The sequence below is a fragment of the Aptenodytes patagonicus genome, chromosome 4, assembly GCF_965638725.1.
Source record: "Aptenodytes patagonicus chromosome 4, bAptPat1.pri.cur, whole genome shotgun sequence".
NCBI classification, from domain to species: Eukaryota; Metazoa; Chordata; class Aves; order Sphenisciformes; family Spheniscidae; genus Aptenodytes; species Aptenodytes patagonicus.
The window spans coordinates 15,123,540-15,137,164 of NC_134952.1; the positions used below are offsets into that span (position 1 = coordinate 15,123,540).

Consider the following 13,625-nt stretch of genomic DNA (forward strand, 5'->3'; position numbering starts at 1 on the left):
CTGCAGATTTTGAAGCTGGCTTACTCAAATTTCTCTCAATTCAGCTTTTTTACAAGCTACATCAGGATTTGCTCACAAGAGTCAGTCTAGCCTTTCATTTTGCAAACTTCATAGTGCTTACTTTCTCATAATCTGTAGGAATTATTTGGCTCTGTTTTGCATTATAGTATGAACTAATAGGAAAAAAACAAATTCTGTTTTGCATGGAATTCTTTGCGTTATTTTTCTGACTGATCAAATATAATACTCTCTGAAAATCAGCTGTTACAGCAAACATAGAAAGGATCATATTTTTCTGGCTTGGCAACTGCATTCTTTTTGATTGTATTTAGCATATAATTCAAAGAGTTGAAAATGATAAGAGAAAAAATACCATTCCCTGTCAAGGTTAATCAGATATTTAATCCTTCAGTAGTTGACTTCATGAGATATTGCTACATCTAAAGTATATAAAATATAAAAAAAGTATATAGAAAAGTATATAGAAACCTACTTTTAAAATAATCTTATGATTGAGTAAAACCATAAATTAAAGGATTTAATAGTTGGACACCTCATTAGGTTCTTGAAGAATAAGATAGCAGTCTGTTTCCAATTTCACCACAAGAAACAAAACAGAACAAACAAAAATTAAAGGTACATTGGTGACTCAAAATCATAGGATTTTGAAGCAAATTTACAGGCAATGGTAAAGCAATGGAGAAAAAAAAAATGCTAGGTGATATACCATATAATTAGCATATTCTTAGTAGAAGAACATTGTCAGATAGCTTTTGTAAATAGTTACCCTAGGATGTAAATCCTTAGTAGGAATTGCTATAGTTGATATTACTGTTTAAAAATAGTTATTAGATTATGCTTTACAATATATTCATACAAAATGCCTGAGAAGGATAGGGAGCCAAAAAGCAAGAGAGCATGAGAAGGCGAAGTAAAGCATAGCAGGGATCTTGCAGCCTTTTGATGGAACAGTTCAGGAGACACAGGCTTCCCCCGCCCTTATGTCCTTATAATTGTAGGGAAAAGGAAAACCCGATTTTTAAATTGAATGGCTTCCCCCCGACACCCCTCCTTGAGGAACAGAGAACTCATGAGATAAAATGTATCTATCTCCTTTTGCAAAATAGTTACTTTGATGTTAGATAGTTGAAACAGTATTGCAAATGTTGTAATATGATTATTTTGGAAAGTGGCTGCTGTTTTGAAAACCATGTCTTTTCTATCATCTGCAGTCTCTGCTTATGTACAAAAGCTAAATATAGAAGCAACAATTTCTATTTTTGATTGCAGAAATGGGTAGGGTGTTTTATTATACCTCTAACACTTGGCACGCTCCTTCCCGCCAGAACAGGCATGTGTTTCTGTTAATAAAACAAAATAAAGATGTGATGTTAGTCATCATCCTTGAAACTACGGCTAGTAGAAACAGCGCTGCTCCTGACTGGGATGCCTCTGATGCTTGGTAGATCCCCGTCAGTCAACAAGTGAAAGCAAATGGCAAGGACATTGGTGCAAAGTGAAACAGGAACGGCTCACAGGAACTTGTGCCACCTTGTACGATTGAATGTTAATGTGGCTAAGACTTTAAATAGCCTGCACTTAACTTAAATGATATTACAGAAAAGGGGAAATCTGTTTTTGAACAGGGTTTAAGATCCTTACTTACAGCTGAGTGTTGAGGGGGCTGAGATGTGTGCTGGCTGTTCACTGGGGAAGTGGTACCTGAAGGCCTTAAATAACGTTTATCTGCAAAAGAGGAAGAAAAAGCAAGCCTGAGTAATTCAGCAATACTATGTTTTAAAAAGAAGAGGTTTTAATGTTCAAAATATGTTTTTCAGGTCAGATCTTGCCATTTTTATAGCATTTTATTTTTTTCCTTTTCAGAACTTAACCGTTATTTTAGTAGCTGTATTGAGGACGTAAGCATGACCCTGGTGATAGCTTTATGGTTAACCTCCTCAATGTCATTCAAAAAAAAGCCTCCATAAGCTGGTACACATTTGACCTAAACTGTGAATAGATTAGTGAATTTGTTTTTCATTTGAACCTTTTTTCTTGGCAACACTGTTGTGTGTTCTGGTTTTGCCAGGGCTGTTGGGGGCCTTACTCTCTAGAGAGCCTTTTAATTTTTACTTTAGCTTTTAATAAATACTGCACCCATGGGCATCTAAAAGAAATGCACAGGTTGTACACTAGTGTGTGTTTTCGAGTCATTAATTTTGTATCTTGAGGGCATTGTTATTTGTCTAGGAAAGATAGCAAAATGGGATGTTAGCGTTGAGTTTTGCCTTTCTGAAATACATTTTCAGACTTTCCTCACTCTTGTATCCTGCTACATTATAGTTACTGGGCATAACATACTGTGGTGGGTTGACCCTGGCTGGAGGCCAGGAGCCCACCAAAGCCGCTCTATCACTACCCTCCTCAGATGGACAGGGGAGAGAAAATATAACGAAAGGCTTGTGGGTCGAGGTAAGGACAGGGAGAGATCACTCACCAGTTACCGTCACGGGCAAAACAGACTCGACTTGGGAAAATTAGTTTAATTTATTACCAATCAAATCAGAGCAGGATAATGAAAAATAAACCCAAATCTTAAAAACACCTTCCCTGCACCCCTCCCTTCTTCTTGGGCTCAACTTCACTCCCGATTTTCTCTACCTCCTCCCCCCCAGCAGCGCAGGGGGACGGGGAATGGGGGTTGCGGCCAGTTCATCACACGTCTCTGCTGCTCCTTCCTCCTCAGGGGGAGGACTCCTCACACTCTTCCCCTGCTCCAGCGTGGGGTCCCTCCCACGGGAGATAGTCCTCCATGAACTTCTCCAACGTGAGTCCTTTCCACGGGCTGCAGTCCTTCAGGAACAGACTGCTCCAGCGTGGGTCCCCCACGGGGTCACAAGTCCTGCCAGTAAACCCACTCCGGCATGGGCTCCTCTCTCCATGGGTCCACAAGTCCTGCCAGGAGCCTGCTCCAGCGCGGGCTTCCCATGGGGTCACAGCTCCTTTGGGCACATCCACCTGCTCTGGTGTGGGGTCCTCCACAGGCTGCAGGGGGATATCTGCTCCACCATTAACCTCCATGGGCTGCAGGGGGACAGCCTGCCTCACCAGGGTCTTCACCAGGGGCTGCAGGGGAATCCCTGCTCCGGCGCCTGGAGCACCTCCTCCCCCTCCTTCTTCACTGACCTTGGTGTCTGCAGGGTTGCTTCTCTCACATATCTCCCTCCTCCCTCCGGCTGCAGTTGCTGCTGCACAGTTCCCCCCCCCGCTTCTTAACTATGTTATCCCAGAGGCACTACCACCATCGCTGACAGGCTCGGCCTTGGCCAGCGGCGGGTCCGTCTTGGAGCCGGCTGGCATTGACTCTGTCGGACATAGGGGAAGCATCTAGCAGCTTCTGACAGAAGCCACCCCTGTTGCCCCTCTGCTACCAAAACCTTGCCACGCACAGGCGGAAAGCAGCTTTTTGTTTAATGTGTTTTCTCTGAAATCACAAAACAAAAATGGTGTCTTTTTGGTATTTCAGGACAGTCTTACATAAACAACAAAAGATGCTGACTGCTGACTGAAAGTCTTTACTACTAACCAAGATAAAAAGAATATTTGGAATTTACTTCAGATTTCCAAATAAAATGCGCAAATGAGTCTTTGGAACATAATGTAGAATATCTGGATGTTCAGACTGGTTGTGATCTGCTCACACGCTGATAAATTTACTCACATTAAAAGCCATCTATTTGTTTAGACATCAAACTAACTCCCACAAAAATCAGTAGAAAAATCTTTGATGACTTTGATGTGAACTGGAGCAAGCTTTCATACATATATTGATCCTGTATTTTCAGATATTTTTGGTTTCTGGTTTCCATTCTTCCTCATCGAGGATTTCCCCCCAGTTTTTTAATGATTTAAAACCTCCACAGAGTATTTAAAATGGCTTCGAGCAATGGATAGCTAGGATGATATTTCACTTCTGTAAATGGGATATTAATTGGCTATGTATGTTTGGGCATTAAATGTGACTTAGAATGGCTTTAGTAAACCAAAACTTGATTAATGTAGCTACCTTGTTAAGAATGCCTGAGAAATACAGTCAAAGTAATTGCTTATTACTACTATTGAAAGCAGCAGAGAATGCCTTTAAAAAGAATACTACATTTCTTCATCTGCAAATTATCATCTGCAGGAAAGTTTCATGTGTTCTTTAATATGTTTTCCATCTTAAAGGTTTCTAGGCTTAAATAGCAGTGGGCTTTTCTGAAACAGTTGTGGGTTTGACCAGCCAGTTTTTTGCACATTCCAGGTGGAATGGGATCATAGAATTTCTCCCATGAAGGTAATATTAAAATTACAAAAGCAGCATGTAATTATTATTTTAACATAATCTAATGGAAATAAGGGTAACTGTTGAATATGAAGATGCAGACAAAGCTCCTCTCTTGTTCCTTCCCACCAGCGTTTTATTTTTCAGTTGAACCATTTCATTTTAAAAAATATCCAGACTGAAAACCCCAAGTCTGTACTGTTCCTATTTACCTCTAGGTTTGGCTCACTTTCCGCAGACAGCAAAAGTTACCTGCGTATTCGGATTCTTGTAGAGGTTTGGCAGGAAGGATTCTCAAAGCATGGATGGCCTCCAGAGTGGAAGAACTTACAGTCTCATAATCACCTTCTTTCTCCTCAGACACCTTGGAGGAAGATTGTAAGTCACTCTTGCCCTTCATTGTCAAATCTTTGTTCTGGATAGAAGAAGAGATACACAGACAGTACAAATAAATTTAAGTTCAAGACTAATTTCAGATTTGGAAATACTTGATTACCAGAACCAGACATTTTGGTGCACAGGAAATTTTCTGATGGAAATTGAAAGGTTGGAAAGTGGTTGAGCAAGGGTTTTGAGGATCTAGATTTTTTATTTAGATTCATAAAATAGCCATTTGGGAGACAGTTTAGGTCTCTCTCTGAATTTGGCCTGTCACCACTCTTGAAAATATAATGAGAGTGTTTAATTTTATGATCATTGCAGACATTTGAAACTGTGCCTTTCGTTATAGTATTATCCACGTGGTATTTGTATTCTACTGACTGTTTACATATGTTACTTGCAAGAATATATTAACTAGCTCATCACAAATGTCACACTTTAAAATAAAAACATGCACTGTTTTTGAGAATTTGTGCTAGCAAATGTGCAGTCCAAGTGAACACGATAGCAAGTATGTATTGAACAGTGGAGTCCACAGAAATGTGGTGCTGAGAGTGACTCAGGATGTCTCTGGATGTGTCTATACACTTGTTCTAGGTTTGTTCAAGACTATTTTCTGGAGTTCTGCTCCACCCTCCATACTCTCTGTTTACATGCTGGAACATAACTGCTGGCTTCCTTCAGGAGGAGACATGCACAAACAGCACAGAGCTGAGATTACTGCCGAGTGAACTCAACTGAGGGCAGCCAGTGTCTTTGTAAGTCATATTTTGCTACCAGAGACAGTGTAGGTGCATCCACGCACTTGGATCTTCCTTGATGTTTGTTTTAATCTCTTCTTGAACTCACTAGTAATGGGGAATCGATAGCTTCCTGAGGTCTCTTCTTCCACCAGTTAACTGTCCTTTCAGTTCATGCTTTTTCTCTTGAGTGCTACAAATTAAACCAATTTGTTTTACCCTCTAAGGACACTAAAAAAATTGATTACTATCCACTTTATTTCAAACTTTATTATGCTTAATGCCTATAATTATATTTCTTTTTAGTCTTCTCACAAGGCAAGTACAATTCTTTGAAGCTTTCCCGAGTTGTCAACGAACTTAAATGATTTTGAACCTCGTATCCCCAGTGTTACTTTCCTGTGAATTCTCTCCAGCTTGTACACATCTTTATTACAGCATCAAGCAGACCTCCAAGAAGTTCTTGACAGTACATTTCAGGGTGAGGTTTGCCTTTTTATAACAGTACATTAAAAAATACCGCCACACCCTAGACAGACCCCTGCAGGATACCTGGGTTTGCAGGCTCTTCTGCTGTGTAACTTTCCAGTTCAGTAGCGGACTACTGTCAACTGGGCTGAGGGTGGATATTTTTTCAGTCATCAGTTGTGCAAACACTTCACACATTTCCATCTAGACCAGGTTTCCAGGTTTCTACCTGTGAGATTGTCTTCTGGGAAATGTCAAAGACCTAACAAAAATCAATATATATCACATCTACTGTTTTCTTTCTCCCCTTTATGGTCACATTTCTGCTGAGAAGGAAATTACTTTGGTATGAGGAGTTGATGAGATGTTCTTCATGTTCATATTAGCAATTTTTTACATAATTAGACTTATTATTTCCAAAAGATGCTTTCAGACTGACTTTTTTTAATAGTCTCTCCAGGTATCCAATGAACCCTCAGGATTTGCTTTCTTTCTTGTAAGAAATCGAGGTTACCACTGTTCTTTTCCATTGCTTTAGGAACTCAGGACTCCTTGGAGAGTTCCCAAAGATAATCAATTAATGTCTCAGAAATTACTTCAAATACTTCCTTAAGTGCTTTAGCATAAGTAAATATTCTCCTGCCTGTTCTTTCCCTGTTCTGCTCTGTGCTATTACTGCCTTCTAGTTGGTATTAATCCCATATAGCGTCTGATTATAATTAACCAATCTATGAAACCTGAAGCAGACAAAGTATTGATTGCATCAACCTTCTTTTAGTCATCCTTTACTTGTTCAACTTGCTTACTAAGCAATAGACCTGTGCTCTCTTTTCATCTTTCTCTGACTTGTAAGGTATTTGCAGTCTTTTCTCATATGCCTGAGCTGAAACTCAAAACCAGCTTTCAGATACAAATGGTAGGACATTGAAAGGTGTGCTGTTAGCTTTTCAGCTTTCATTTGCATTGGTTACATATTAAACCTTGAGTATTATGACTTACGTACTTGTTCAGCTTGACTCCTGTTATTTTCACATGATCTTATGATAAAGGTATATTTTAGATTCAGACCATAAATGGAGAATTGACTAGTGAGTGAGTCACTTCTGTAATCTAGCTCCCACTAAAACAAAGTAAAAGTTCTCATATATACTTCAAAATTCTCATGCTTTATTTTGCATTAACAAACAGTGAGGATTACATTTTCTGTTACCAGCGTGATAGCCAAGACAGTATTAACACACGAGGAAGTGAAAGAAAAGTAAAATTTTAGGAAGAACAGTGTGATACTTACAAAATGATAGGTATTAGCAGGAATAGTTCTTCTGTTCTCTGTATGAAATGGAGAAAAAATGTCAGCAGGTGTCATTCTGTAGAAAATGATACAATAGCTAATAACTTACATACAGGAATAAAAATCTTGCAACTGCAAGTATTCTACAGATACTAAAACAAAAGAGATGAAGCAAATCCACCCATGAGTTTGTTGACCTATGCAATGCATGAGGAAGTAGCTGTGTGGAAATGGGATTCACAACCACTAGCATGTCTAAGCCCGCCCGCAGAAAATACCCAGAGGAGGATGTGCTTGAACTCCTCTCTCTCTCTTCTGAGTTTTGCTGCTTGGTGCAGAACTGTAAGGGCTCACCCTGGTGAGCTTGGGGATCCTGGTCTGGAAATCCCTCTTCTGAATAGAAACATACCTTGTTCGTTTAGTGGTAGAAGAAAATCTGACCTCCTGCTTTGAAGACTGAACTGGAAAATGAGTTGTGCTGATGTCTTTTTTGTAGTCGCACAGCACTTGCCCAGGAAATTGGAGTCCTGGTTTCAGCTTGCGAAGCTCCAAATTTATGTTTCCCAAAACCGAGAACACTCCAGCTACCAGGCTATAAACTATTCTAGGTAGTTGCTGTCTGCTCATGGAAGTTTTCTCATGGTATAGCCAGGAGAGCATGAGTTACGGGGCCAAAGGCCTGGTGAACAGGAGAGTGAGTTCGCTTGAGAAGAGACTCCCAAGTTCTGCCCTTAACCTGATTTACACATTTAATCCAGTGACTGTTTAATGCAAAACAGCCGTGGTATGTCCTTGCCCAGTACGTGCTCTTGTTCTGGACTGTTGAAGCAATCCTTGCTTAGGCTGCCTGTAGTCTCACAAATCTTGCACCTGTGGCTACATAATAGCCTGATTTCAAAAGAAGAGCATGAAAGTCCTTCTATTAAGCCTAACCTATAACATATAACTACAGCATGCTCTAATGCTTAGGAGGAATGGAGAATCGTGGACTGAAACCCTTTTATGCCAAGGAGAGAGTTACAACCAGACCCACTTCTTGCCCAGGTGTTGTACCCTGTGCAAGTGTGTTGAAGGATGAGCAGCATCCCACAACCCTCCCTTCCAGCTGTGTTTGAAAGAAGACAGTCTTCACCTAAACAGCCTCTTTACATTTGTCACTATTGTTATTTTAAAATCTGAATACTGCATGAGCCTGGTATTGCAGAGTTTTGTATACCCCAGCAGATGGCATTGAATGTTCATTTATTCAATATGTGTAGTACTTTTATCTCTGCTCAGAGGGTCATTCATGGTGGGGGGGGAGGAAGAGTTATTCATGCAAACTGGTTGTCTGATTTTCTGTTTAGTTATGCTGGTGCAAATCAGAAGTAAGCCCAGTTAAATCAATGACATTGTTGAGGAAAACTGATGCAGACAAGGATAATTAGGTGGTACCAATATAATAATGAAAAAAGGCAGTCAATGTCTTAAATTGTAGCCTTTTTACTTCTGTTAATAAAAAATGGTCATTCTATTCTCAACAATAAGAAATTAATAACAGTGGTAAACATCAAAGCTATTAGCCATGCTTTTCATGTCTTAATGCTAAAAGGGGACTGTTTGACACAAGCGTTTAGGGTGATTTATTGCTATCCAACATCAGTTTACAATTTGATATACAGGTTAGTTTATAATCTATTCTGTTACGCAGGGATCACCAGAGTTTGGAGGAACTCCAGCCCTCCCTCTCCTTTTCTTCTAACACCTCCTTTGCACAGCTCGAGTGAAGGGAGAGGCAGCGTTGCTGCTCTCCTGCGGGCATTCCCTTTGCATAAGGTGAATGCCCAAATATTTGCTCTGTGCTAGCTGAGGAATGCAAACCAGCTAGAAACTGCTCCTCCTGTTATTTAAGGATGACATTTTGGTAGAGAAGATGAATATTTCATTCTGTCAGCTAGGCTGAACATATCGGGCCTTCGGAATGAGAAGTGCTGCGTGCCATCCAGGTGGTGGAAAACTGTCGAAGAGGCTCACTGCTTGGGGGGAGATTATTTCTGCTATTTACTATATATATCACCCTGGAACATCCAATTTCCTGGTTTCTGGTGCACTGGATGTTGTGCATCGTCCATGTTGCACAGGGACGAAAGAGGATAGAATCTTCGTGCCCGGTAGTTGCAATCAGCTGGACCTTCTGACATCAATATTTTTTCACTGTAAGCTAAAGACCTATAGCTGGCAGAAGTCAGAGTCTTCTCAAGCTGTAGGGACTGATCATATTTTATTCAGTCTGAAAAATGTTTGTTGCTTTGCTACATCCTCTGTGAAATTAATAAATGGAGTATATCAGTTATAACAATAGTAAGGTGTTATATTTCTATGGCATATGCGTAGGTGTGTTTCTGCCAGTTGACAGACAATGCCTGAAGTCAAAGAACAAAAGGGAAGAAATTATTTTCTCTTTAATTGGCAAGGGAATAAAATTGTGTGCATTTTGTGGCAACATTGCCTGCTTTTCATAGTGACCTAGAAAAAGTCTGTTCAAAAGGATGACAGGTTAGCAATTTGTACATGAAAACCCAACGTCAGAAACGTAGCCCTTCTTTAAATGAAAAAGCAGAAGGTAAATCTGTTCCCATTGACTTCCGTGAGCCTATGAATGCACAGTGGTTTTTCAGTCACTGTTTGTGGTGTTTCAGTCACAGAAAGCAATAAAGTATTGTGGGCTGTATTTTAATAAACCTTGTGATCCTGACAGGGTATCTCCTAACCACTTCAGTAGAAAAAAATGAGGCTGGAAATGCTGCAAGGAAGAACCTGCATAGGAGTTTTCAGAGTCACTTTTTTTCTGTCTGGTCCAAAAGTATGGTGTAAAAACTTGCCCTGGTAAGTATATTGGCATCTTCCTCTAGCCTCTAGAGGGGTTAGGCAACACAAGTAGAAGCTTCCTGAATTGCACAGGTTTAACTCCAAGACCAAGCAAAAGACTAGGCAGGCTTCCCTTCAGAGACTGTGAAAAAGTCATGTGAATAAATACCAGTTATGATGAGCTTTTGTGATACGGCCAGCTATCCATAGAACATAAAAGACTTGCAATAAGATGGTAGACTGCTGCGTTTTATTTTTCCAGAACTGCTTTTTCCAGCCCTAACTCTAAATCTTCTGTATTATACTGATAGTGAATGCATTTAAGCAAACTTCACATTAACACAATAAACATACGGTATACCAAATAAATTTATCTGGCTAGTTGTGCCCCTATTTAGTTAGATAATTTTATATGCTTTTTTTTAAATATCTCTTAGCTCAGCTACAGTTATGAAATATGGTATCATTTTCCACTGACTTAAGTAGGAGCAGTGTTTTACTTATGAAATCAATGTGATTTAAACACATGCTTACTACTGACCATAATCTGTCATGGAATTGGATTTAGAGATCCTGTGTCATTGTCCTGTTGTTTTGGAACAGCAAACAGCAAAAAGGGGGGTGTACTTCATGAGTGGTGGCAGAGGAAAAAGGAAAGTTCCCTTAGTTGCTTTCTAGAAATCATCAGCCAATGTAATGTTTTCAGTCTCCAGCAAGAGGATGATTTATTGATGGCTTTTTGCAGTGTATAACATCACAAAGCCAACATTTTTTTGGGGCACTCTGGAAGTAAACACCTTTTTGCTTTCTTCATTAGTGGGTATCCAATTTCCAATTAGTGGATATCCATTTCTTTTCCTTTTTTCTTACAATTAATTTTAATTTTTATGATCTTACAATGTTCTGATCCTTTACGCCTTGCATGTTACAAACTATCACTGACTCTGAGTAATAAGTATGGTAAAAAGACATGCTATAGTACTTCCTTTTTCAGTACTGAAAGAATTTTACCTGTTGGATGTATATCGAGATTCGTTGCTGCACATATGTTTGGGCAAGATCTAAAGACATAAAAAAAGAAAAAAACAATCCACTTTAATATTAGAAATTGCCATTATTCTATGAAACTTCTCAAAGAGTCTAGCTTAACAGAATGAGTGAAAGCTGTAAGGATAATAGTTAAATTTGAAAAATGATTTGGCAGATTTGGAAATTCAACAATCTTGGGTCAAACCTTACCTTTTTGTTCACTTACAGCTCCAAGTTTGGTACAGTTACAGAGAGGTCTACTCATTTTGCAAACGTTCATTTTAGACATAAATATTGTAACAGCCTTATTGATGCTTTAGCATATCCAGTATATTGCTTGAGGGATGAATTGGCTTAGGGAGATAGGAGCTAAACCTCTCTTTTAGCATGCAGCTGTGGCACTGCACATGGCTCCCTTCCCATTCTGCCAGCCAGCAGAACAGGTATAACAATTTCGCCTAGGCCTTATGTGGTATTCTTCCATCCTGCTATTACTCTGCCATAGGGAATATATGAGATACATTGAGCGTGGAAGAAACACATAAATGGATCTTGACCTTACGCTGGTGTCCTGGATGATGGTTCTCTCACCATCACCCTCTCTACCCACTGGACCTTAGCTCTGTATCAGCCTGTCCAGCAACATTTATGGATCATTGCAGCAGTAGTACTTAGTATTCAGAAACAACAACAAGAAATATTTTGAAATGAAGATGTGGCCAGGGATCACATTAGGACTGCATTAATGCACACTTATTTTATCTAGTATCTAAGCATCCACCCTTGGAATTGCCCGAAGTTGGTGAAATACCAACAAAAATCTTTGAGTTTCAACTGCCCCACTCTTAGAATTACAAGATCATTTAGGTTAGCAGCAGCTTTTGAACAAAGAGTGAAGCTGAGTGGTTTCCTGTTCAGTGAACAGGCTGTAAACCACACTAGAGTCATCTGGTCTTTCACTGTCTGCTGCTTAGAGCATGGGCACATCAATAATAAAACTTTTATTGATGTTACTTATCAGGGCTTTAAAAAAAAAATTATTTACTTACTTATTTTTTGGCAAAGTTGTCTTCCTGCTGTTTGAATCTGCTGGGTGATGTACTATCGTTTTCCTGTTAGCTCTGTCAGAATTGAACAAAGTTTACTGTTCGCAAGCGGCAGTAAGTGGGGAAGAAATGTGAGCGTGAGCAGAGTTGAAAAACAAATTTTCAAATCTGGGAAATGCATATATGTAAATGATTCCCTTCTTGTCTACCTCAAACATTTCCATTCTCTGAATATTTTGCTGATTTTCTTGTTGTTTTCAACTATTTGGAAAAAAGAGCAATGGTTTCTTGCTGAGAGAATGAAAAGCTGGAAACTGAACCCCTGCACCCAGTCTTTTGGTTTCTTTTGAGTAGCGGACTTATTAAACTCTTGTACAACTGAATAGGAATTAAAACCCAGGGGCACCTATCCAAGATCTCTATTGCTAGTAAAATACTTGCTAAACACCAGCAATGTAGCTATCAAAGCAACAGAGGCCAGTTCTCTTGGCCTCTCCACTTCTGGTTGCTCTTGAGCCCCACTTAGAAACAGAGCTTCTTCTTTTCCTCATGTAAAAGAATACTGATCTGTAAATCCTTGAAACAATCACTGAGATGATTTCAATTTTTACCCTTTGGCTTCCAGAGACTTCAGTGTTTGCAGCAAGAGTTAGAATTATCTCACCAAATAATTCCTACAGATTGTAAAGATGGTCATGTTCTCTCGAACAATGTCACTTGGACCTAGTCCTGTCCAAATTCCTTTAAATTCATAGATCCTATAATCAGTGTTGCCAAATCAAGTCTCAATTTGTCTTTAGAAACATGCCCCAAAATCCTATTTAAAAAAAAAACAAAAACCAAAACAAAACCAAAAACCCCTTTAATCAATATTTGCATGTGCATATTGATAATTTTTCTGTCAGTGTGGAAATACTAAAGGGCACAAATGCAAAGATGCAAATTTTAGAAGAATAAGAAAATATGATTTTATTTTCAACTGTGGAGTTAGCGCAAGAGGTATGCTTGAACAGTTGCTAAAAGTATAGAGAATTTTGGTTAAATGGTTAAATCTATACTGCTGAGTTATCTCTCTGGAACATCAGGGATACAAACAGGTAACTGATTCCTGTCATCTTGATGCTCTTTATCACTCATGTATAATTTTTTTGTCCTTTAAAAGAACAATTTCATTCTTTGCAAAATTCTTCCCCCAACTCTTCCTAAGGCAGAGTGTATTACAAATGCAAAAGTGTATTGCATATGAATATTATACATACAGTGAACATAATTTTCGTGTGTTTGAATTTACTGCATTTCTCCCTGACCCTTCCAGTGGTGAATGTCCCAACATGCACCTGAAGAATGACCTTCTGCAAGTTCTCCCTTGCCTACGGCAGGGAACTATTTTAGTCTGTTTAGTCTGGTTTTTGTCTGCGTGTGAGATGCAGCACTGAGGTTGAATACCTCTTTTGTTGGCTACCTCCATGAGTCCTTCAGAACTACATACGTGTTACTGG

At 39.3% G+C, this 13,625-nt stretch overlaps 1 protein-coding gene across 1 annotated transcript in view; it reads right to left on the bottom strand.

The window, feature by feature from the left end:
* CLNK (cytokine dependent hematopoietic cell linker) overlaps positions 1-7,279 on the bottom strand; it is a 30,630-nt gene extending 23,351 nt beyond the window's left edge. The window contains exons 1-4 of the mRNA XM_076335951.1: positions 7,205-7,279; positions 4,577-4,739; positions 1,667-1,746; positions 1,316-1,361 (exon numbers count right to left, since the gene is read on the bottom strand). Coding sequence (XP_076192066.1) covers positions 1,316-1,361; positions 1,667-1,746; positions 4,577-4,739; positions 7,205-7,279 — 364 coding nt within the window. The remainder of the gene's footprint in view (positions 1-1,315; positions 1,362-1,666; positions 1,747-4,576; positions 4,740-7,204) is intronic.
* Positions 7,280-13,625: the final 6,346 nt, after the last annotated feature.